General features: G+C 39.7%; 1 protein-coding gene across 2 annotated transcripts in view; it reads right to left on the reverse strand.

The window, feature by feature from the left end:
- Positions 1 to 24909, reverse strand: part of NECTIN3 (nectin cell adhesion molecule 3) — a 118265-nt gene extending 93356 nt beyond the window's left edge. For both annotated transcript variants that reach the window (XM_040224926.1, XM_040224915.1), the window contains exon 1: positions 24483 to 24909. In XM_040224926.1, coding sequence (XP_040080860.1) covers positions 24483 to 24642 — 160 coding nt within the window. In that variant the 5' untranslated portion in view covers positions 24643 to 24909. The remainder of the gene's footprint in view (positions 1 to 24482) is intronic.
- Positions 24910 to 25392: the final 483 nt, after the last annotated feature.

Raw genomic sequence — 25392 nt, forward strand, 5'->3', positions numbered from 1 at the left:
CAATGCAGGAAACCTGGGTTTGATCCCTGGGTTGGGAAGATCCCCTGGAGAAGGGAAAGGTTACCTACTTCAGCATTCCAGCCTGGAGAATTCCATGGACTGTACAGTAGAGTTCATGGGGTTGCAAAGAGTCAGATACCACTGAGGGACTTTCACTTTACTGTTATTCCAACCATAAAACTTACAATCAACAGTAAACAATGTTCAACCAATGGTATTGTTTTTTAACAATACTGATGAATTTACTTCTGGTCCTTAAATTTACTTTAACCTCACTGTAAGTGATACATAAAAACCTTAATAATCTGAAAATCTCAAACTTACTTTTAAAAGAAGCATCTCTAAGTAAGTATATGGAGCTTATGGTTGAGTAGTGTAATACTTTGTGAATCAGAATCAAAGTTGTAAATGTTAAAAGGATGGAATAAAAGAGAACTTTGGAGCCTGAGTAACCTATATTCAAGAACACACAGATCTCTAAATTATTACCAGTGTGACCCTGGGTACTTCAATACCTTGTTTTATTACCTATAAAACATGACTATCATCACATAATTAACAAGGTTTTAGTAAAATTTTAAAGAAAAAATTAAATGGAACTTCCTTGGTGATACAGAGGTTAAGACCCTGAGCTTCCAATGCAGGGGCCCTGGTTCCATCCCTAGTTAGGAAACCAAGATCCAACACACTGTAACTGAGTCCACTTGCTGCAACTACGGAGCCCACGAGCCACAACTAGAGAAGTCCACATGTCGCAACAAGGAGCCTAGGCGCTGCAAGGAGACACATCACAGCCGAAATAAACTAAAAAACCATGGAGCACGCAATCAGTCAGTTCAGTTCAGTCACTCAGTCGGGTCCGACTCTGCAGCTCCATGAACCGCAGCACGCCAAGCCTCTCTGTCCATCACCAACTCCCAGAGTTTACTCAAACTCATGTCCATTGAGTTGGTGATGCCATCCAACCATCTCATCCTCTGTCGTCACCTTCTCCTCCTGCCTTCAATCTTTTCCAGCATCAGGGTCTTTTCAAATGAGTCAGTTCTTCACATCAGGTGGCCAAAGTATTGGAGTTTCAGCTTCAGCATCAGTCCTTCCAATGAATATTCAGGACTGATTTCCTTTAGGATGAACTGGTTAGATCTCCTTGCACTTCAAGGGACTCTCAAGAGTCTTCTCCAACATCACAGTTCAAAAGGATCAATTCTTCCACTCTCAGCTTTCTTTACAGTCTAACTCGCACATCCATACATGACCACTGGAAAAACCGTAGCTTTGACTAGAAGGACCTTTGTTGGCAAAGTAACGCCTCTGCTTTTTAATATGCTGTTTAGGTTGCTCATACCTTTTCTCCCAAGGAGTAAGCATCTTTTAATTTCATGGCTGCAGTCACAATCTGTAGTGATTTTGGAGCCCCCCAAAATAAAGTCTGTCACTGTTTCCACTGCTTCCCCATCTATTTCCCATGAAGTGATGGGACCGGATGCCATGATCTTCGTTTTCTGAATGTTGAGTTTTCAGGCAACTTTTTCATTCTCCTCTTTCACTTTCATCAAGAGGCTCTTAAGTTCTTCCCTTTTGGCCATAAGGGTGGTGTCATCTGCATATCTGAGATTATTGATATTTCTCCCAGCAATCTTGATTCCAGCTTGCGCTTCATCCAGCCCAGCGTGTCTCATGATGTATTCTGCATAGAAGTTAAATAAGCAGGGTGACAATATACAGCTTGACATTCCTTTTCCTATTTGGAACCAGTGTGTTGTTCCATGGTCCACTTCTAATTGATGCTTCCTGACCTGCATACAGATTTCTCAAGAGGCAGGTCAGGCGGTCTGCTATTTCCATCTCTTGAAGAATTTTCCAGTTTGTTGTGGTCCACACTGTCAAAGGCTTTGGCATAGTCAATAAAACAGAAGTAGATGTTTTTCTGGAACTCTCTTGCTTTTTCGATGATCCAGCGGATGTTGGCAATTTGACCTCTGGTTCCTCTGCCTTTTCTAAAACCAGCTTGAACATCTGGAAGTTCACGGTTCACATATTGCTGACACCTGGTTTGGAGAATTTTGAGCATTACTTTGCCAGCGTGTGAGATGAGTACAATTGTGTGGTAGTTTGAGCATTCTTTGGCATTGCTTTTCTTTGGGACTGGAATGCAAACTGACCTCTTCCAGTCCTGTGGCCACTGCTGAGTTTTCTAAATGTGCTGGCATATTGAGTGCGGCACTTTCACAGCATCAGCTTTTAGGATTTGAAAGAGCTCAACTGGCATTCCATTACCTCCACTAACTTTGTTTGTAGTGATGCTTCCTAAGGCTGACTTGACTTCACATCCAGGATGTCTGGCTCTAGGTGTGTGATCACACCATCATGATTACCTGGGTCATGAAAATCTTCTTTGTACAGTTCTTCTGTGTATTCTTGCCACCTCTTCTTAATATCTTCTGCTTCTGTTAGGTCCATACCATTTCTGTCCTTTATTGAGCCCATCTTTACATGAAATGTTCCCTTGGTATCTCTAATTTTCTTGAAGAGATCTCTAGTCTTTCCCATTCTACTGCTTTTCCATATTAGCTCACTTACTTTTTCACTTATTACAACCTAGACTTGTAATATCTAAGCACTTGCCCCAGTGTTTTTCATTTATAGCAGCCTTGCAAAATGTTAATTCTGAATCAGTTCAGCTGTACAAATTCTTTATGCTTATTTCTCAGGCTTTAGCTTCATGGAGCATGCACTAACTAAACCAAAAGAATTGTCAGAAAAACTGTCTAAGGTCCAACTGAAGCTAAAGCCTGATTAACAGTGGCACCAATCTGCATGGTTATATGATTTTTTTTCTCCTCATGTCCCACTAGTACCTGAGAAATAAGCATAAAGAATTTGTACAGCTGAACTGATTCAGAATTAACATTTTGCAAGGCTGCTATAAATGAAAAACACTGGGGCAAGTGCTTAGATATTACAAGTCTAGGTTGTAATAAGTGAAAAAGTAAGTGAGCTAATATAGAAAATCTACAAATATGTATGGCACATGGTAAGAGCTCAAATATGTACTGCATTTCATTCACTCCATATTAAGTACTAAACATTATAACATGGGCTTCCCTCGTAGCTCAGACATTAAAGAATCTGCCTGCAATGCAGGAGACCTGGGTTCAATCTCTGGATTGGGAAGATCCCCTGGAGGAGGGCATGACAACCCACTCTAGTATTCTTGCCTAGAGAATCCCCAGAGACAGAGGAGCCTGGTGGGCTGCAGTGCATGGGGTTGCAAAGAGTTGGACACGACTAAGCGACTAAGAACATTGTAACACAGATCATAACACAGCCTGAGACTTCCAGGAGCTGAGAATCTAGAATAGAAAATAAGACATGCGAGGCAATGGATGTGCGGTAGAGTAATCATCTTTTAGAGTGAAAAGAAGTGGAGGAATATTATTGTTGACTATGCCAGAAATACAGTTGTAAGCCTAGACATTCCAAGGCAAACTGGGTTATATCACCTTTATGAAAGTCACCATAATTAAGGGTGAAAAAGAGACCTGGGAGAAGGAATGAGAGAAGTGTGTAGAGGAGAAAAGTTGAAACATTTTCTTCAGCCAAGCCCAAACTGGTGATTACTAATTTTACCTGGTAATATGTGGAAATGCAGTAAAACTTGAGCTAGATCTTATTTAGGCAAGGTAGAGTTTTTCTAAAGGTTGAGTTTTTCCAAACAGAGAATGGGTACTATAGGAAAAAGGACGAAAGCAAAGAGATCCACAGAAACAGAAAATACACAGAAAGTTTGGACAAGTAAGAAAAATCTAAAGTATTGGTAACAAATAACAGTGATGAAATCAGAAAGGCAAATTCTTAATTCGGTTTCTCTGCACATCCATTTTTTTCGCTAACACTTATTTAACACTTACCAATATAGACCAGGGTTTATGCTGAGAAAGGACAGGAAGAGGCACATTCCATGCCCTTCAGGAGCTTAAAATCAAATCAGGGAAATCGTAAATAAGAGGGAAAAAATAAGTAATACTGAAAAGTAAAAATACAAGAAGCCAAAAAATTAGCTAGAAAAATTCATGTAGCAGAAGTTCATATATTATAGTGGAAAAAATAAAGCACAGATGAAGAAAGTAATTAGGAGATGTTCACCTGTGAATGTGACCTTATTTAGAAAACATACAGGCTCAATTTGCATATATATAAGAAATACTAGAAATCAATAATCTAACCAGCCATTTAAAAAAATAATAATAATAAACCATCCAAAAATTGTAGAAGAAAATACAGAACAGATAATAATGAAACAGAAAACAAACATAGGGACTTCCCTGATGGTCCAGGGTTAAAACTCCACGCTTCCAATGCAGAGGGCTTGGGTTCAATCCCTGATTGACGAATTAAGATACCCCATGCCATGTGGTATGGGCCAAAATTTTTTTTTAAAAAGGGAAACATAGAGAGCTTGGACAATGAGTCAAAGATAGATTCTTTGAAAAGTTGAATAAAACTGATTAACTCCTAGCAAGACTGATCCAGTAAACAGAAAAAAAATAAATAAACCTGAGGAATAAGAAAGGGGGGCATTACTATTAGATACTCCAGGCAGTAAAAAGTTAGTTAAAAAAACTTAACTACTTGAGGTCAACAGATTGCAAGCAGGAAACTGACAAATTCCTATAAAAATGCAATGTGCCAAACCTGATGTAAGAAGAAAATGATTACTTAAAAAGTGAACTGGAACTAAAAATCCTTCCCATAAAAAAAATTACTTCCGGTCCAGACAGCTTTACCAACAAATTCTACCAACTGAAAGAAAAAAAAAGTATCAACCTTATTAAACTCTTACACAGAACAGAAAAAGATGCAGCAATTCTCAGTTTTTTTCGTGGTCTAGCACGACCTTGCTCAAAACTTTGAAAGAGCATTGTAAGAAAATTACAGGCCAATTCAATTGATAAACATAGATAGCAAAGAAAAAACTTTAAAAAAAAGTTGAATCCTGCAATATAGTAAAGGATACATTCATCAAAACCAAACTGGGATTATTCCAGAAACACAAAGATGATTTAACATTTTTTTTAATGTAATTCACAGTATTAAAAAAAAATCATATGATCATCTCAAAATTAATATAAATCATTTGATAAAATTATTCATGATAAAAATTCATAGGCAAACTAGGAGTAGAAAGAAAATTTCCAAAACTGATAGAGATTAAAAAAAAAAAAAAACTACAGCAAACATCATACTTAATTTTGAAATGTTGAACACTTTTTTACCTCTGAGATAAGGAATGAGACAACGATCCCTGCGGTCACCACTTTAATTCAACATCATAGTGGAGGTCCTAGCCAGTGCAATAAGCAAAGGAAAAGAAAAAAAAAAAAAAAAGTATAAGGATTGGAGAGAAATAAGGCTTTAATTATTCATAGATGGTATGACTGTATAGATGGAAAATCCAGAAGATTCAACAAAGTATTAGAAATAAATGAAGTTATTTAGCAAGGTCTATATTTTTATATGCCTATAACCAGTAATATTTGAAAATATCATTTATAATAACATCAAAAAATAACTTGAAATCTATAATTAAAATAACTGAAAGTTTATAGTTATGCAAGACCTCTACACACAGAAAAAAAAACTAGTTTCATGGAAAGAAAGTAAAGAAAATCTCAGAAAATAGATAAATTAGGTTCATTGAGTTGGAAGATTTAGTATTACAAAGCTATCAATTTAACCCCACATTGATTCATATAGATTTAATATACTTCCACTAATATCCTTGGAGGTTTTCCATAAAAACTGATAAACTGCCAATAAAATGTACATGGAAAGGAAAATGACCAAGGTTAACCACAATAAACTTGAACAAGTAGGTTAACTTACTATACGCAATATAGGATATATTATTATACACTTATAATCAGACACTATAGTATTTGTACACAGATAGTAAAATGCACCAATGGAACAAAGAAGAGAGTCCAAAATTAAACCCAGGTATATATGGCTATTTTATTTATTATAAAGGCAGTACTGCAAAGCAGAAGGTCTTTTCCATAAATGGAGATGGCCAAGTGGATAATAACTGAAGAAAACACATGGACCCTACCTCATTAACCACAAAAATAAATTCTAGATGTTATCATATTAAAGGCAAAATAATAAAGTTTCTAGTGAAAAATGTTTTCATGATGATATAACAAAGACTTTGCAAATAAGACACAAAGAATTAATTATAAAGAAAAGGATTAGTTTTGACTACATGAATGTACATTAAAGTGTCTGTCCACAGATGCCATTAATACAGTGAAAACGTCAGAGTGGGAGAACATATTTGCAATACACATAACTGATAAATGGTTCACAACTAAAATTCAAAAACAACTTCTACAAATCCATCGATGACAATCCAAATGAATAAAATGGGAAGTGAATGAAAAGGTACTTCACAGGAGGATATTCAAATAGTTAATAATCCTTAGATCTCAGCCATCAGATAAGTATAAACTACAACCACAATATTATATCATTACACATTGATTGGAATGGATAAAAAAAAATGAAAAGACACTTACTCCTTGGAAGAAAAGCTATGACAAACCTAGACAGTATATTAAAAAGCAGAGACATCACTTTGCCGACAAAGACCTGTCTAGTCAAAGCTATGGTTTTCCCAGTAGTCGTGTATGGATGTGAGAGTTGGACCACAAAGAAGGCTGAGTGCCAAAGAACTGATGATTTTGAACTGTGGTGTTGGTGAAGGCTCCTGAGAGTCCCTTGGACTGCAAGGAGATCGACTGCAGTCAATCCTAAAGAAAATCAATCCTGAATATTCATTGGAAGGACTGATACTGAAGCTCCAATACTCTGGTGACCTGATGCGAAGAGCCAGCTCATTTGAAAAGACCCTGATGCTGGGAAAGATTAAAGGCAAGAGGAGAAGAGGGTGACAGAGGATGAGATGGTTAGATGGCATCACGGACTCAATGGACATGAGTTTGAGCCAGCTCTGAGAGATGGTGAAGGACAGGAAAGCCTGGTGTGCTGCAGTCCATGGGGTCACAAAGAGCCAGATAGGAATGCGGGACTGAACAGCAACAACAAAGGGCTGGTGAGGCAGCAGCGCAACTGAACAACTCTTATAAACACTACGATGGGAAGTTTAAGTTGTAACAAACACTCAGGAAAACCTTTTCAACCAAAACATACATAAAATAAACCAGCAATTCCACTATCAAAAGAGTGATACAGATGGTCCCCAAATATCGATGATTTCAGTTAAATACTTTCCAACTTTATGGCGGTGTAAAAGCAATATACATTCAGTAGGAGGTGCACTTCAAATTTTGAACTTCTCCTAGGCTACCAATATGTAGGAGGATACTCTCCCATGGTGCTGGGCAGTGAGGGGCAGGTCCCAGTCAGTCATGCCATCGCAAGGGTAAACAACGGACAAACAACCATTTTTTGAGTATAGTATTCAATAAATTACATGATATGCATTACTTTGTTATAAAACAGGATTTGTGTTAGGTAGCTCAACTACAGGCTAATGTTAAGTGTTCTGAGCATGTTTAAGACAAGCTAGGCTATACAGGGGGCTTGCCAGGTGGTGTGAGTGGTAAAGAATCCACCTGCCAGTGCAGGAGATACAAGAGACATAGGTTGGATCCCCGGGTCGGGAAGATCCCCTGGGTAGAAAACGCAACCCCACTCCAGTATTCTTACCTGGAAAATTCCATGGGCAGAGGAGCCTGGTGGGCCAAGTCCATGAAGCCACAGAGTCAGATGCAACTGAATGATGAAACACGTGCGTGCACACACACACACACACACACACACACACACACACACACAGATATACACACAGGCTAAGCTGTGATGTCTGTTAGGATACCAATATTAAATAAACATTGACTTATGATATTTTCAACTTATGGGGATTTAACCCCATCATAAGTCAAGAAAGATATGTACAGTGATGTTCACAGCAGTGCTATTCATAAAAGCCTCAAAATGAAAATAACCTAGATGTCTACACAACATTAAAAATGATAAATGGTTAATTCTCCAAAACTGGCAAAGAAATAGAAAGTTTAAAAACAGGTAAAACTAATTTATGATGTTGAAGTCAGAATTGTGGTTATTACAAAAGAAGAGAGAAGAACTGTGATTGGAAAATAATGGGAAGGGCTTCCTTGGTGGCTCAAATGGTAAAGAATCCACCTGCAATGCAAAAGAACTGGATTCAATCCTGGAGTTCAGAAGATCCCCCAGAGGAGGGCATGGCAACCCACTCCAGTGTTCTTGCCTGGAGAATCTCCCTGGACAAAGGAGCCTGGCAGGCTACAGTTCATGGTGTCAGGAGGAGTGGGACACAACTGAGTGACTAAGCACAGACTAAGCTCAATAATGGGAAGGGGGCTTCTGAAGTGCTGGTAAAGATTTATTCCTTGACCAGGGTGATGTTTCTGTGGATATGCTCACTTTGTAATAGTTCTTCAGACTGCATATTTTCCACATATACTTTCTATGTGTTTGTATCTTTAATATATATAAACACATATGTGTATGTGTGTGTATATATACACACATATAATGTTAACATATTATATCAATATTCATATGAGTTTTAGTATTTCCTGAATTAATGTCTCAAAACTGGTTCAAACCAGCCCATACTTCACATCTTCAAATTCTCTATTTACCTGCCACTCTCACTTGAGCCTCAAATCTCACAATTAACACAGTCAAAACTAAAATCATTACCCCTTTGTTATGAGATGTTATATCCCCCTTTAAAAATATATTGAAACTCTAACTCCAAGTACCTGTGAGTGTTACCTTATTTGGAAATAAGATATTTGTAGATAATGGCACCCCACTCTAGTACTCTTGCCTGGAAAATCCCATGGATGGAGGAGCCTGGTAGACTGCAGTCCATGGGGTCGCTAGGAGTTGGACACGACTAAGCAACTTTTGAGTACGTCAATGCTGTATATTGTTACCCTGCTTATTTAACTTATATGCAGAGTACATCATGAGAAATGCTGGGCTGGATGAAGCACAAGCTGGAATCAAGATTGCCGGGAGAAATATCAATAACCTCAGATATGCAGATGACACCACCCTTATGGCAGAAAGTGAAGAGGAACTAAAAAGCCTCTTGATGAAAGTGAAAGTGGAGAGTGAAAAAGTTGGCTTAAAGCTCAACACTCAGAAAACGAAGATCATGGCATCCGGTCCCATCACTTCATGGGAAATAGATGGGGAAACAGTGGAAACAGTGACAGACTTTATTTTGGGGGGCTCCAAAATCACTGCAGATGGTGATTGCAGCCATGAATTTAAAAGACGTTTACTCCTTGGAAGAAAAGTTATGACCAACCTAGATAGCATATTGAAAAGCAGAGACATTACTTTGCCAACAAAGGTCCGTCTAGTCAAGGCTATGGTTTTTCCAGTGGTCATGTATGGATGTGAGAGTTGGAGTGTGAAGAAAGCTGAATGCCGAAGAATTGATGCTTTTGAGCTGTGGTGTTGGAGAAGACTCTTGAGAGTCCCGTGGACTGCAAGGAGATCCAACCAGTCCATTCTGAAGGAGATCAACCCTGGGATTTCTTTGGAAGGAATGAAGCTGAAGCTGAAACTCCAGTACTTTGGCCACCTCATGCAAAGTGCTGACTCATTGGAAAAGCCCCTGATGCTGGGAGGGATTGGGGGCAGGAGGAGAAGGGGACGACAGAGGATGAGTTGGCTGGATGGCATCACTGACTCGATGGATGTGAGTCTGAGTGAACTCTGGGAGTTGGTATTGGACAGGGAGGCCTGGTGTGCTGCGATTCTTGGGGTCACAAAGAGTCGGACACGACTGAGCAACTGAACTGAACTGAACTGAACTGAAGCAACTTTACTTTCACTTTTCACTTTCAAGCATTGGAGAAGGAAATGGCAACCCACTCCAGTGTCCCCAGGGACGGGAGAGCCTGGTGGACTGCCTTCTACAGGGTAGCACAGAGTCAGACACGACTGAAGAAACTTAGCAGCAGCAGATGTAATTAAGATGTAAATTAAGTACAGTCACACTGGAGTAGGCTGGGCTTTAGTTCAATATGGCTGCTGTCCTTACAAGAGAAGGAACACACCAGGACAAAAACACAGGGAAAGTGGCCTGTGATGACAAAGGCAGTGACTGTAGGAATACAGCTGTAATCCAAGGAATGCCAAGGACTGAAGACCACCACTGGAAGCTAGGATGAGGCAAGAAAGGATTCTACACCAGAGTTTCAGAGGGAACACAGCCCTCCTGACACCTTGATTTCAGACTTCCAGGCTTTAGAACCATGAGAGAATAAATTTCTGCTACTGTAAGCCATGCAGTTTGTAGTATTTTGTTACAGCAGCCCTAGGAAACTAATAAACCCTTCCATCTGGTCTCTAATTCTTAACCTCAACCTCCTTTTTAGCAGTATTTACACTATTCTCCCATATGCCTAATACATAATCTCCAAATGCACTAATATTTACTCAGTCTTCATATCCTGAGATCAAGAGGTATTGTTTTGCCTTTTTATTCTCTCGTTTTAAAATTTTCCCTTTCATTTCTACCATCACCATCCACTTACTTTCTGTTCCTGGATGGTGCCACACCAAAGTGCCCTTCCCATCCCCCTCACAAAGACAAAGAAGTCTCATCATAAAAATTAAAAAGCTTTTCTTCAACTCTCTATAGTAGACACCCACAGAAAATTTATTCTCTTGGGCTATGGGACTTCGTAGTAGAACCTGTGGACAAAAATGGAATCACCACAGTGAGAATTAGAGCTCTAGCCCAGGAATCTGGGGACAACACATTCAGTCCACAATAACTGATACATTATTCCCCTCAAATAATTTGTTCATTTCCTCTTTCCCAAAAGCAAGTCCTACCCTACTGTTTTTTCATTATTCCTTCATTAGTTAATTTTTTTGAAAATTGACCTTTTTTCTAAACACTTTTGCTAAATTAGTCATCAATGTACTTCTCTTAACTACTAAATGTATTGATCTATCAAGATCTTATTCCCAGATTTATCCCTTCCCTCCCTCTTATCTAATCAATGTAGCTAAACCGTTAAATTCTTTGCCAGTCCCCTCCCTACTTCCACTTCCTTCCTCTCTTCTCTTCTCCCACTCTGCCTCTCCCTCCAAGAGCTCATCGAATCCAAATACTGATAATTCCCAAATCCACTGTCCTTCCCTCCTACTCTCTTATAACAAATTTCTAACTACAGCTGTAAAATACATCCCAGAGGCACCACAATTAAAATGCCTCCACAAAGTTACTAGACTGATTTATTAATCCTTCTGCAGCCATGAAACTAAAAGATGATTTCTCCTTGGAAGAAAAGCTATGACAAAACTAGAAAGCATATTAAAAAGCAGAGACATTACTTTGTCAACAAAGGTCCATATTATCAAAGCTATGGTTTTCCAGTAGTCATGTTTGGATATGAAAGTTGGACCATAAAGAATGCTGAGCACTGAAGAATTGACTTTTGAACTGTGGTGTTAAAGAAGACTCTGGAGAGTCCCTTGGACTGCAAGGAGATCAAACCAGTCAATCCTAAAGGAAATCAATCCTGAATATTCATTGGAGGGACTAATGCTGAGGCTGAAGCTCCAATACTTTGGCCACCTGATGCAAACAGCCGACTTACTGGAAAGACCCTGATGCTGGCAAAGACTGAAAGCAGGAGGAGAAGGGGATGACAGAGGATGAGATGGTTAGATGGCATCACTGACTCAATGGACATGAGTTTAAGCAAGCTCCGGAAGATGGTCAAGGACAGGGAAGCCTGGCATGCTGTAGTCCATGTGGTCACAAAGAGTCGGACATGACTGAGTGACTGAACAACAATCCTTTTCTAGTCACTCAAGAAATCTAAGTTCATATCCAACTCCTGTCTCCTCAACCACGATGATATTCAGACACCATGTAATCTACTTCTCAGATCTATCCCTCCCTTCAAACTTTTCTATCAAATTGCCATTTATCTCCACAATCCTCTCTTCCTATGTACAACTGCAATGGTTTTCCCTTTTGCTTGTCTCTTATTATCTCCCATATATCTTTTACAGTGCTGTCAGAGCTATAAAATATTCTGGAATCACAGACTCAGTAGTTACCTGCTTTCAAAAGCTTCTTACTGCCTCCCACACAAACTCTAATCTCCTCAGCATCAGCAAAGTATTTAAAAATCTGACTCCCCTCCATAACAGCTCATACTTGAACCACATGGGAACATTCATTCCTTCCACAGAGTCCTCAGTCCAGTGATCTTTTCAGCCTGAAATGCTTTTTTACTGACTTCCCTCAGAAATGGAAAACTCTTTCTTCAAGGTTCATCTAGAAAATCAGGTCTTCTATTGAATCTTTCTCAGTTAAACTTCTTCTTTTGAAGCAATTAGATACACTTTCATTTTTAACCTAAGACAATCCATTTTTGCTTCCATTATGGTTAGTTGTATTTGTAAAGCACTTTACTATAGTTTAATAAGGATTTCATTTAATTTTCACAGCAACTCTGTAAAGGAGGCATCATTTAGCTAAGTCTATAAGGACCGAGGGGCTTTCCTGATAGCTCATTTGGTTAAAGAATCCACCTGCAATGCAGGAGACCCTGGTTCAATTCCTGGGTCAGGAAGATCCACTGGAAAAGGGATAGGCTACCCACTCCAGTATTCTTGGGCTTCCCTTGTGGCTCAGCTGGTAAAGAATCCACCTACAATGAGGGAGACCTGGGTTCGATCCTTGGGCTGGGAAGATTCCCTGGAGAAGGCAAAGGCTTGGACACGCTTGGACACTACCAAGCGACTTTCACTTTCACTTCACGTAAGGACTGAAACAGGCAAAAAGATTAAGTAACTGGGTATAAAATAGACAGAAACACACACACTATTTTCTAATCCCAAAATCTGCTAACAATTAAATTTTACATTTCCTAAAGGTAAAAGACTCCAAGGGTCCTAGCATAGCCCTTTCTGTGTAACAGACGCTTTGTGTTCTAATATTTTCTTTTCCTGTTTGACATAACCCTGTTTTACCTGTCAGAACTCAAATCATTCTTACAGTTCCAAAGTTTCACTTCCTCTAATTAGTGTCCTTGACTCTTACAGGCCTTACTGATCTTTTTTGGGGGGGCTGTATCATACTATTTGGTATGCTATTACAGACACCTAGCACTCCGTTACTCGTACTGGTGGGTTTATAAGCTCGTGAGCACGCATCCCACTGTGGTGTCCTCTGTACTACCCATCATTCAGGTTGGTGCTCTCTCATCTGTTTCTCGACTGATGTGCAGTAGTCTCCTGTCCATCCCCTACTTGTAAACTTTTATTTTTTGCATTAAAGGTATAGATCAACTGTTGTTATCTATATGTTATCATACTTTACAGTAAATATTATTTAACCCACTCCCGAAATTTAAAGCACACATGTCAAGAAAATATTTTAATCGTCTGATGGGAGAAAAGTCTAGAGTGACTATCTTAAATGACTGTAGAGGGCAGCAAAGCAACAGAAGTATGCTCTAAGAAAAAATATTTATTTTTCTCAGAGAACTTCAGATTTGTTTTTATATTTTAACAGATGTTGTTAACATTAAAGCTTTTATTATAAGAGAAGACTTTTTAACATACTACTTATTCATGTAAACATTTTCACTAGCAGTTACAAAATATAACAAACACAAACACAATCAAAGCCCACACTCTTCTATATACATATAGAAAATAAGCCTTACAAACAATTCATAGTTTCAAAATAGCCACCATAATTGCTAAATCTTTTACAAATAATCTAAAAGTTGACAATGTTTTTAACTGAAAAATGAAAAAATAATCTATCTTAAATACAGAAAAGAGTATCAATAGTCCAAAGAGTCTTACTTCTTGCTAAGTAAAATGTTTTCATTAGTTTTACTAATTCTAACCTTGATGTACGTTCTTTTTGTCATTCAACTGAAAAAGCTATGCCAGCTTTAAAAGAAAAACAACAAATCTTTGACACTGTGCTAGTGTACAACAAAAGGTAACAACTTGAAAGAAGTGTTTCTTACTGTTATTTCAATACTAAAATTCACTCTGGTTCTAATGTGGACTAGGCAAATGAAACTGTGTCATCAAAATAATCACATGTTTATAACCTTAAAATTGCTTATAGGAATGAGAAGTTAATGTAAAAGTTGATGCTCAGTAAAACTGCATTACTTGCATATGTTTATCAAAGTTTTTGTTGGTGGTAATTTTTTACCTCTTGTAAGTAGCTGCTACAGCAATTAACATATGAAGACTCCTGGTTAGCGAAAAATGCTATAATGCTCTAGCGCTGTGCCCTTAATGAGAAGGACAGGACTGTTAGCTATGTACCTTGTACCTTCTCCCATCTGAATTTCTTTAATGAAAAAGAGAAGCTTTTTTAAAATTCTACATTTAAAATAATCTGGGTATTCCTTCTCATTGAAGAAGGAAATGGCAACCCACTCCAGTATTCTTGCCTGGAAAATTCCATGGACTGAGGAGCCTGGCAGGCTACAACAGAGTTACAAAGAGCTGGACACGACTGAACACATGGGTACTACTAAGCAGACTCAAATACAAGACAGATTATTCTCTGACTTATTTAACATTAAACTGAATTTATAACCATGAATGATTATCTCTAATCTAAATCAAATTATAAGGGAGTCTGGAGTTCATGACAAGGACACTTGTAAAATGAAATCTTAATCTAACCCACAGTAGCAATGACTAAATTAAATACTGTATTAGTAAGTTTCAAAACCAATGGCCTCAGATATTTCAGTAATGACAATAATGTCTATCAAGGATAGCTCATAGAGTCACTATGTGAATTTCATCTTACCACAGTTTTCCAATACTAACACTTCATTAATACTTTGCTTTTTCCTCTGAAATGAAACCATTAAAAAGAATCAAGCACATTTTTAATTTTATACAATGTTCTCAAATGTTAAGAGTCCTAGCTGTGTACATCTATTTTTATATCCGCCTCTTGGTTTTTTCATGTCCTTTTCAGTTAACTGCACTGGTATACTTCCATTAAAACAGAAAAGCTATCTTAAATATACCTACTCTATTTCTAAAACACAAACCCAGAATGATATGTATTATACATAAAGTGAGGTATATCCCAAAGAAACTGCTTAAGCTACATATATTTTGGGGTAAATAATACAGTACTAATACCAAAGAGGAAGAATTGCATTCCTCCTAGGTCAATTTCTCAAATTTCTCAGATTCAAAATGGGTAAGACAATGGGGACAGAATATAAAGACAGGTATAAAGACAGAACTAAAGAAAGCAAAAGGAATTTTTAGAAAAAAGAAAAGGCAATGAAGAACATTTCTCACCAAGTAACATCTTTAAAGCCTATCATCCTTTTCTAGTATATTAAATAAATAAATTCCTCCCCTATCTTGGAAAATAGCAATAGAAAAAATGTCAGGATAGGAATAAATATCAAATATACAAACCTCTTTAAGAATACATTCCCTACAGTGTGTTCTGTACAACAAAGCTTCTGCAGCAAAAACAGGCTAATTAACTGCAGAAAAGGATATTTTACTGAAGAATTTCTTAAGCCATTAATAAACTAATGCACACAGTGATTTTCCATGAGGGAAGGGGTTACACAATTAGTTTTTCCCATTCCCAAATATATTCAACCATGGCACTTTTTCCCAGAAACTAGGGTTCTATTAAACACTTTGGAAAACATTGCTCTAAAAGCATGAAAAAAATGAACAGAATTTGCTCCAGGGACTAAGGATTTGAAGGATAGCTAGGATCAGATAGGAAATGAAGTCAAATTCAGAGAAGTTTTTGTAGCTATTATAGCTATTATTCTGTTTTATTATCTTATTTCAACATGGAAGATGAAATCATAAGCTAAGTATTCTCTTGATACCCTTTTGTTGTACAGCAAATTTGGTCAGTTCTAAAACACTTATTAACAAGGAAAAAAGCAAATGTTTGGGAACAAAAGTTGCTCCCCAATAATGTCGCTGGCACAGGATTATTGTGAGCTGAAGACAACCAAGGACCAAAAGACAGAAAGGAACTTTGACCTTCCCCCTAACTGCCTAAAAAGTTTTTTTTAGATAGAGGGCCTAGCACTGAGCTATCCCCAGAGTTATCTGTAAAAAGTAAAGGCAAAGTGTAGTGGGGAATCTCTGCATGGCCTAGAGATCAGAGTCTACTCTATGTTCACACTGTGTCTACAAGGTCCAGCAAACATTTGTTTACCAAACATTTGTTTTACATCTTTATGTGAGTTGCCTTTCTCCCCTTTGAAGTCCCAAATCACTACCCCCAGTACCCTGTTTTGTCTGTAGCCAAAGCTGGTATTTAATGTGAGGGTTAGGCCGTTTCCTGTAAGGGCTTCCCCGGTGGCTCAGCTAGTAAAGAATCCACCTGCAATGTAGGAGACCTGGGTTGGGAAGATACCCTGGAGAAGGGAACTGCTATCCCCTCGAGTATTCTTGCCTGGAGAATTCCATGAACTGTAGAGTCCGTGGTACCCCAAAGAGTCAGACTCGACTGAGCGACTTTCATTTAAGCAGTTTTCTGAGTCTCTTCCATGTATACATGGCATCAAACTTCTATTTTATGTTCTCCTTTTAATCTGTCTCATGTCAATGTAATTCAGACCACACAGGAGAAACTAAAAGGGCAGAGAAAAATTTCTCCCTCCCTGATACGTTAAAAATCTATAAGCTTAAAAAATAACTTGTGTTTATTCTGTAATAGGTGCTAGGATGCATACAGTGAAGCTTGAGGCAAAGTCTTTACTGCAAAGAGCACACATCGTAGATCAACTCACATTACATTACTAAATAACGAGTAAAAAGAGTAACTACTTTAGAAAGAAAAAAGCTCACTGTATGAAAGAAGTGGTGAAGGAAGTATTCATGGAGAAAATCAATTTCAAATTGGGAGCTCCAGAATTGGACTAGATAAGAAGGAAGAGTAATATCATTTTAGGCCTTTTGAGTAAGTACCAGAGAAGGGCATAACCTACTTGGAGACCACATATAATTTAGACCTGCACTGTCCAATATGGTAATCACCAGCCACACCTGACTTCTGAATACATGAAATACAGCTTATCCAAATAACAATCTGTAAGTGTACAGTACACATCATCAGATTTCAAAAACTTACTACAAAAGAAAAAAAATGTAAAATATCTCAATTTTAAAATATCAACTGCATGCTAAATAACATTTTGGTTATACTGTGTTAAATAAAATATATTAATTTCACATGTTCCTTTCATTATTTTTTTAATGTGGCATTAGGATAACTTAAAACTACATATATAGTTCACAGATCTCTATTGGGACACTGATGCTTTAGACTAAATTTTATTTTGTTGTTAAGCTCTTGCTATAAAGAAATCTGAGCACCCACTGCATACTTAGCATATGAAATACAATAGTAGAAAAAATAATGACCACATCTGGTCAAATCACATATAAAAATGCTATAATAAATAGTACTCATCAAGGGAAGAAACAATCAACTGAATATGTCTCTTAAACTACAAATGCCCCAATCACCAGGCTCCACTCTCCACCCCCTTGCAAAATTCTTGATCCAGTTAGTCCACAGTGGGGCCTGGATGTTGTTTCGCAAAAGATTTCCTAGTAACTAGTATTTGAACCTATCAACATACTGTACTTTTGCTGACCTTGGGTAGCTGAGAATAGTGATTTATAGATATACCCTCCTCCTTTTCAAAAGTTTTACTTCTGAAGAAATCTAACAGCTTAAAGTAAAGCGCCTCTACTGGTACAACAGCCAACCTATCTAAAAAAAAAACTATTAAACTATTAACTTCCTATTAAAGGAAACCAAATAAAGTTTTATATATATATATATATATATATATATATATATAATAATAACCTCTCCTATCTATAGAGTCACAGTATAATTAAATATCTCACAGCTACAAAATAATCTTTGGAAATGCTGTTAATTCTTGGTCACTTAAACCAGTTACAAGCTGGTATGTTCTTACATACCATACCTTAAATTCCAGTTTATGGATATCTACTCACAATACCACATGGTACTTCTTTCCTACTGATCTTAATTAGCAGAATGAATACTGGGCAATTAACAGGGCTGCAAGTAAAATAATCTCCCTGGATGCAATATTAAAACATGTAAAACTCACAATATAAGTATGCAATACGATATCATTTCTGAAATAGCTATAATACCTGCTGCTGCTGCTGCTACTGCTGCTAAGTCACTTCAGTCGTGTTCGACTCTGTGCGACCCCATAGACGGCAGCCCGCCAGGCTCCCCTGTCCCTGGGATTCTCCAGGCAAGAACACTGGAGTGGGTTGCCATTGCCTTCTCCATATAATACCTGCAAGTATAACTGTATCTAGACTTACAGGAGGCAGCTATCACTAAAATTTTAAATTAATGATCTATGCTGTAATAAGTGAGCCATTCAGGAAAAAACCTAAAATTCACCCTTGATAAAGATTCACAACAAATTTTATTTACACAAATAATTAATCTATGTCAGAGCCTAAAACAGAAAATAAGTTTTATAAACTCAAGAAAGGATATGGGTTCAAGATAATTTTAGATAAAAATATAAAAGATAACCAAAAGAATGACATTAATGGTGCTGAGATTTTTGGATCTGAGTTTCTGACACACTCATTACTTACTTAAAGGTTCTTTGATTTTAGCCTATATTTACATATTAATAGCCATCATTAGGGCTTCCCTGATAGATCAGTTGGTAAAGGTACGCCTGCAATGCAGGAGACCCCAGTTCGACTGGGAAGATCCTGGGTTGGGAAGATCCACTGAAGAAGGGATAGGCTACCCACTCCAATACTCTTGGGCTTCCCTTGTGGCTCAGCTGGTAAAGAATCCACCTACAATCCTTGGGCTGGGACCATCCCCTGGAGAAGGGAAAGGCTATCTCCAGTACTCTCGCCTGGGAAATTCCATGGACTGTATGGTTCATGGGGTTGCAAAGAGCAGGACATGACTGACAGCCTTTCATTTCACTTCACTTCGGTTATTATTAATTAAATGCCACATCTTTCACAAATCATGTGTTCAGTATTGCCAATTTTATGAGGACTTTAATAGAGTATAGAATATGCCATGCTACTGCTACTGCTAAGTCACTTCAGTCATGTCCGACTCTGTTCGACTCCACAGACGGCAGCCCACGAGGCTCCCCCGTCCCTGGGATTCTCCAGGCAAGAACACTGGAGTGGGCTGCCATTTCCTTGTCCAATGCATGAAAGTGAAAAGTGAAAGTGGAGTCGCTTAGTCGTGTCTGACTCTTCGCAACCCCATGGACTGCAGCCCACCGGGCTCCCTGCCCATGGGATTTTCCAGGCAAGAGTACTGGAGTGGGGTACCATTGCCTTCTCCGAGAATATGCAATAGGAATATGTTATTTACTCATAACTTTTTAAGGGGTAAGCAACAGAATACCAAAATACACCTTTTTAACAAGGGTATCACAGCCAGCTTCACTTCAATCATTTTCAAATAATAGGCAATAAGCCATAAGTTTTGTTATTTATTCACTAATTTTTTAAGGGGTAAGCAACAGAATACCAAAATACGCCTTTTTAACAAGGGTATCATGGCAGCTTCACTTCAATCATTTTCAAATAATAGGCAATAAGCCATAAGTTTTGTTCTTTAACTATACAGATGCAAAATGTACCTCAGAGTTGCTGAATCACATATATATATATATATATTTTTTTTACACACACACATATATACGCGTAAGTGGCGTAAACAAGGTAAAACAGTAAATACACCCACACCCACAAATATATTATTGACCAGCTTTTCCCAATTTCTATTTTGGACACTATAGCTAAATGCAAAATTTGCTCCTTTTTGCTTCCTTTTAAATTTGGGTCACTTTGCCATTATATCCGTCTTAGAAGCAGGAAGATTGATATGGGCAATATATATTGTAGGCTCCAACCTGATACTACCAGTAACTTGCTAAAGTAGAAATGAAATTACGACTCTATCTTCAACTGCACATTTTCGACTCTACACTTTTCAATATAACCACTAACATTCTAAGTGACCACACAGAACTGCCAAGTCCTAAAACACATTCTACATCATTATGGGACCATCCAACTAGATTCCATACAATTACACAGCTGGCTTAATTTCACTACATCCTAACATTCTGAAAACCGGTCTGTATACTTATCCGAGGTAAATTTAACAAACACTTCAAGAGCACTGACTGGGCTATACACTCAAAATAAAGATGAAAGTATAAAAAAAGCAAGTCAATCAAGTTGAAAACCCAGTTATTCAAGTCATCAGGGTAAAATTTAAGAACGACAAATACCATGTTGGTTGGTTTGTCTTTGTTGTTTAGTAGCTAAGTTGTGTCCAACTCTTGTGCCACCCCATGGACTATAGCCCACCAGGCTCCTCTGTTCATGGGATTTCCCAGGCAAGAATACTGATGTGGGTTGCCATTTACTACTTCTCTAGGGGATCTTCCCAACCCAGGGATCAAACTCAAGTCTCCTGCATTGTCAGGCAGATTCTTCACCACTGAGCCACCAAGGAAGCCCCTAACAATAATATGAAATAAAATAAATGCTAAAATTTGAATGTATATTCCATGCATTCTGCTATTTTATTTTCTTTCATTTAATCCTCACAAGAACTCTATAAGCAAGTTGATATTACCCTTTTTTGAAAAGATGAAAAAACTCAAGTTTACTGAAGTTAAATAACTTGCCAATGATTCACACAGCTGGTAAGTGACAATCTTTTTTCAGATTCAAACTGCCTATTTAGTATCTTAACCATAAAGTGCAGAAAGCACTTATACCACCTACCACAATGACCTATCTCAATAAGAAAATCTGACTCAACTGATTTTTTCTTAGGTAACTTTTTTTTTTCTCAGTTTACACTAATATCTCTACATAGTTGGTAGGTTCCTCTTCTGGGTAACTGACAGTACCTCTTGCACAAATCTATCATAAACACCAAGCTGTCCTATATGAAAGTCACTCAGTGTGTCTGACTCTTTGTGACCCCATGGGCTGTAGCCTGCCAGGTTCCTCTGCCCATAGATTTCTCCAGGGAAGGATACTGGAGTGGGTAGCAGTTCCCTTCTCCAGGGGATCTTCCCAACCCAGGGATCGAGCCCAGGTCTTCTGCACTGCACGTGGATTCTTTACCATCTGAGCTATCAGGGAAGCCCTACAACCATCTATTTACATTATACATTACGTCTATTATACTGCTGTAAGCTCCTTGAAGCCAGGGCTCTGCCTTATTCAGTGTCCTCAAGTATCTAACAAGTGCCATGAATAAAGAAATTTCTGAAAGTGCTGTTAAATGTTCCATCATCATAATAGATTTTTTTTTCTATAACCTTCTAAATATCTCTTTGAGATAAAACCTTGTTGAAAATGGGAAGCGCTGGAACTTAGGTCAATAGTCTATCTTCTCTCTCATTGATACCATATCCCTGCTAATATTCTCTGTTCCTCAAGAAAAATTTTGGAAGGGAAACTAAGATAAATCTCATCACATATTAGTTGATCATTGGCATCATAAAGAAATATGGACTTCCAGATTTAAATAAATGAGGTTTATCAAGTCAGAAAATGTTGAAAATCTAGTCCTCTTAACCTTTACACCTATGATCTATCGGGCTTAACACACATACACATACACACACAAACTAACCACGACGAGTGAGAATTTCAGTTCTTCAAATAGGACAGATAATGTACACCCTTCAAAAGAGCAAATCTGATTACTTTTTATAGTTTTCAGAATATCATGTCTACTAGTTTGAATATGAGGGTTTTTTTTAACAGCCGTGAAATCAGCATGACAGAGAAATGATATTGTGCTAATAGCGGATACTCCAAGAGTTTAGCATAGTTAAGGCCATGCTATATGTAACCAGAATATCAAAAATAGCAGCAAAAAGAAAAAAATAGTCTGTATGTGGTAAAAATAAGTAAAGCATTCTAATTAATAAATCATCATATAGTCATATTTTTAAAGCCTAAAAATCTTCTCATTTCTAACACCTTCCAAAGCACTGTAACTCAACTATACTTCAATAAAATTCTATAAATGAATAAAACTAAACTCAAACATCAGTACATGCCAAAGCTTGTAAGTAGTACTATGAATGTTAGATCAATGCACAGGTTACAAGAAGAAATTTCCGTTTCCATACTTAGTATCCATAAATCAGGACAACTGTGCCCTATTCAAAGACTTTATCCTAAAATAAAGGTTGACAGAAAAAACTTGTCATAAGGGTTCACAAATTAGGGTGTTATAACACTATAAGCCGAAAAAAGGAAGCTCTTTAAATGAGCAGTGCACAGTAATACAAAGCTAGTGTCTGTCTCTACAACTACAAGCAGAGATGACTCTTAAAAACTTCAATTTACACCTCTCTAAATCACAGTCCTTTTGGCTATACTACTTGGATTTTCAGGACTCTAAAATATCAAGCACATTATTATGGAAGATTTTTTAAAAATTCTTTTCTTCTTTCATGTGAATTCCAATGTGTTTCTTCAAAAAGTAAATGACACTTCACTTTCACAATAACTATGAAATTATTACCCAAATTTAATTTTCTTTGTATTACCTGTACATATTACCTTGCTTCAGTCTTCTAGGGGGCTTTGCTTAGCTAGATAACCCTTTACTGGAGGTACAAATATTCTTAGTCTTTAACACAATCTATATCAGAATAGTAAACTGTTAACATCCCCCTCCCATTTTCCTCCCACCCAAATGTATTCCACAATACTCCTTAACGCAAAAGAACAGTACACAAAATTCAACCCAGAACCTTGCATCAATATAAAGAAGTAACAGCATTAAGAACTGTGTCCTGAAACCAAACATCTGGGGAGTGGCACTACAGAAACAATGTAGATTAGATAACATGCCATTTATCATACTATACTCTGTAAATCAGAAACTGTCATTACAGTGCTTTAAACCTGACAGTGATTTGGTGGTGGAAATTCTCAGCCTATAAGGGACACTCAATCTCTTGAAAACTTTGCCTTCCTCATAACCAGCTACCCCGACACACCTACTCGGTACAGGGGTATAGGATTCTCCTAAATCACACCATCCAAGAAAACCGCACACATCTCTTCTTGCAGTAAATACTGGTAAAACTTCCTGGTTTCTTTTAAGATTTCATTAAATGCTGACATCCAACAGCAGATTTATGTACTAGAAAAATGTCTCAGGTAAAACACGCTTTGAGCAAGCCTAAGTTTTCTTCTCCACTTTCCTCTAAGTGGGAGTCATCGAATGAATAACATCTTGCTGTGTTCAGTATTACCAAAAGACAGAGCTAGTCCCGAGGGCTAGACCGGTGGCCTTAGTCTCCCAAATCGCCGCCTTCCATTAAGGATCACTTAAGTCCACGTCTCTAGCACGAAACGGAGGTATTTATTTAACGATACTCTTAACAAGTAGTCTTCTAGTCTCCGATGCCTAGGAAGTAAACTTACAATGACACCACCTCCCAAATGTGACAAAACTGTAACAGAACATGTGGGAAGAACGGCAGGGAAGAGGCGCGGGGCTTATTTTGACCAGAACAGCCGGGGCACGGCCAATGCAGTCAGGTATTTTACACATAAATCAAAGTCCTGAAGACAAACTGGCTCAGCTAAAATAAACGTGGACAGTGAGACAGACGCCCCTCAAACTGGAAGGCAGCGACAGGCTCAATGCAAAGCGATCCAGAGACTGCCAGGGCAGAAAGGGGCCGGAGGATCGAAGAAAACTGTAGGGGATGCTGCAGGGTGGGTTAACATGGTGCCTTCTCCAGGGTGGAAGGAGAAGCGGGGTGGGAACCCAAAGGCTTCATTCCGTGGTCGGTTCTTGTGTTCCTAAAGGTATCTAGGCTCACAGCTCAAGTTTCACCCGGGAAAAAATGAAGCGGCAAACGACCATCCCATCACCTTAGCGCCAGCACAAAAGTCCGTGCTCTCGGCTTCCTCCGCGAATCAGCGAGCAAGTAACGGTCCCGAGAGCAAAACCGAGGCACCCTTGTAGCCCCGAGCACTAGGCGTCCGGACAGAGCACACCGCAGCCAAACCGCGACCCGCAGCGTGGCGAGACGCGCGGCCGCGGGGGAGGGGAGCGGGCAGTCGGCGCCTCACTCGCCGGCCCCGGCCCTTCCCCGGCCTCGCCCCGGGCGCGGCCAAAAGTTTCCAGCCAAAGTCCACGGCACCCGCTCGCGCAGCCAACCGCCGAACACAACCGCCCTCCGCACGAGAAAACGGCCCGCGCCGGCCCGGCCGCGGCACAGGGACACTCGGTCGCGCCTCCCCTCAGCCCGCGCCGACAGCCGGGGTTCACCTACCACAGAGCCAGGAGAAGAACAGCAGCGGAAAAAGCAGCAGCAGCGGCGGCGGTGGCGTCGGGGGCGGCAGCAGGAGCCCGGCCCCGGGGGGAGAAGCGGAGGAAAGTTGTGCTTTGCCGCCTCCGGGACACAGTGGAGCCGGCCCCGGGGTCCGCGCCATCCCCCACCCTCCCCCCGGCCCGCTCGCTCTCCCGCCGCCCGGCTCCCCCGGCCCCGGCGCCTCCGGCTCTGGGCGGCGGCGGCGGCAGTGGCCGCGGCGGAAGGTCCGGTGCGCGCGTCCCTAACTCCCAGTTCTTGAGCCGTCGCCGCCGGCTGACAGTCGAGCGCTCGCGGCTGCTTCGACTCCGCCGTCGCCGACGCCACTGCCGAGGCTGAGGCGGGAGCCGCCCGCCACCACCGCCGCCGCCACTCCCCTCCCCCCCACCCCGGCACCCGCCCACTTCGAACTCCTGGGAACTCGGAACGCACCACCCCGCCCCGCGCGGGAGGGGGAGAGGAAGCCGGACCCTCAGAGCAGGAGCAGGGACTTGCCCGCCCAACCCGCGCAACTCGCGCTCCCGTCTGATCCCAAAGTGCGAGCCGCGACTCCTCCCACCCCGCCCTCCTACACTCGCTCCACCCCTTAAAAAAAAAAAAAAAAACAACCCCAAATCTCTTTTCTCCTCTATGATAACGGGGTTTCTCCCAAAGCAGGGCTTTAAAGAGGACAGGAAAATCTGGAATAGGTTAGTAGGCCCCGCCCCTCGCGTTCCTGCCTTGCCCCCCCCTCCCAGCCTTTCCAATGGTCTCGCCCACTCCGCCCTTCGCGGGTCCACCGCGGCCCCAGCTCGGATAGAGGCGGAGGGCGGTGGGACGGTCGTCCTCGCAGCTCAGCTAGCCCGGGCGGCTTTCTCCCTCTGGCGGGGACCCG

The sequence above is a fragment of the Oryx dammah genome, unplaced genomic scaffold, assembly GCF_014754425.2.
Source record: "Oryx dammah isolate SB20612 unplaced genomic scaffold, SCBI_Odam_1.1 HiC_scaffold_2, whole genome shotgun sequence".
Taxonomy (NCBI): Eukaryota; Metazoa; Chordata; class Mammalia; order Artiodactyla; family Bovidae; genus Oryx; species Oryx dammah.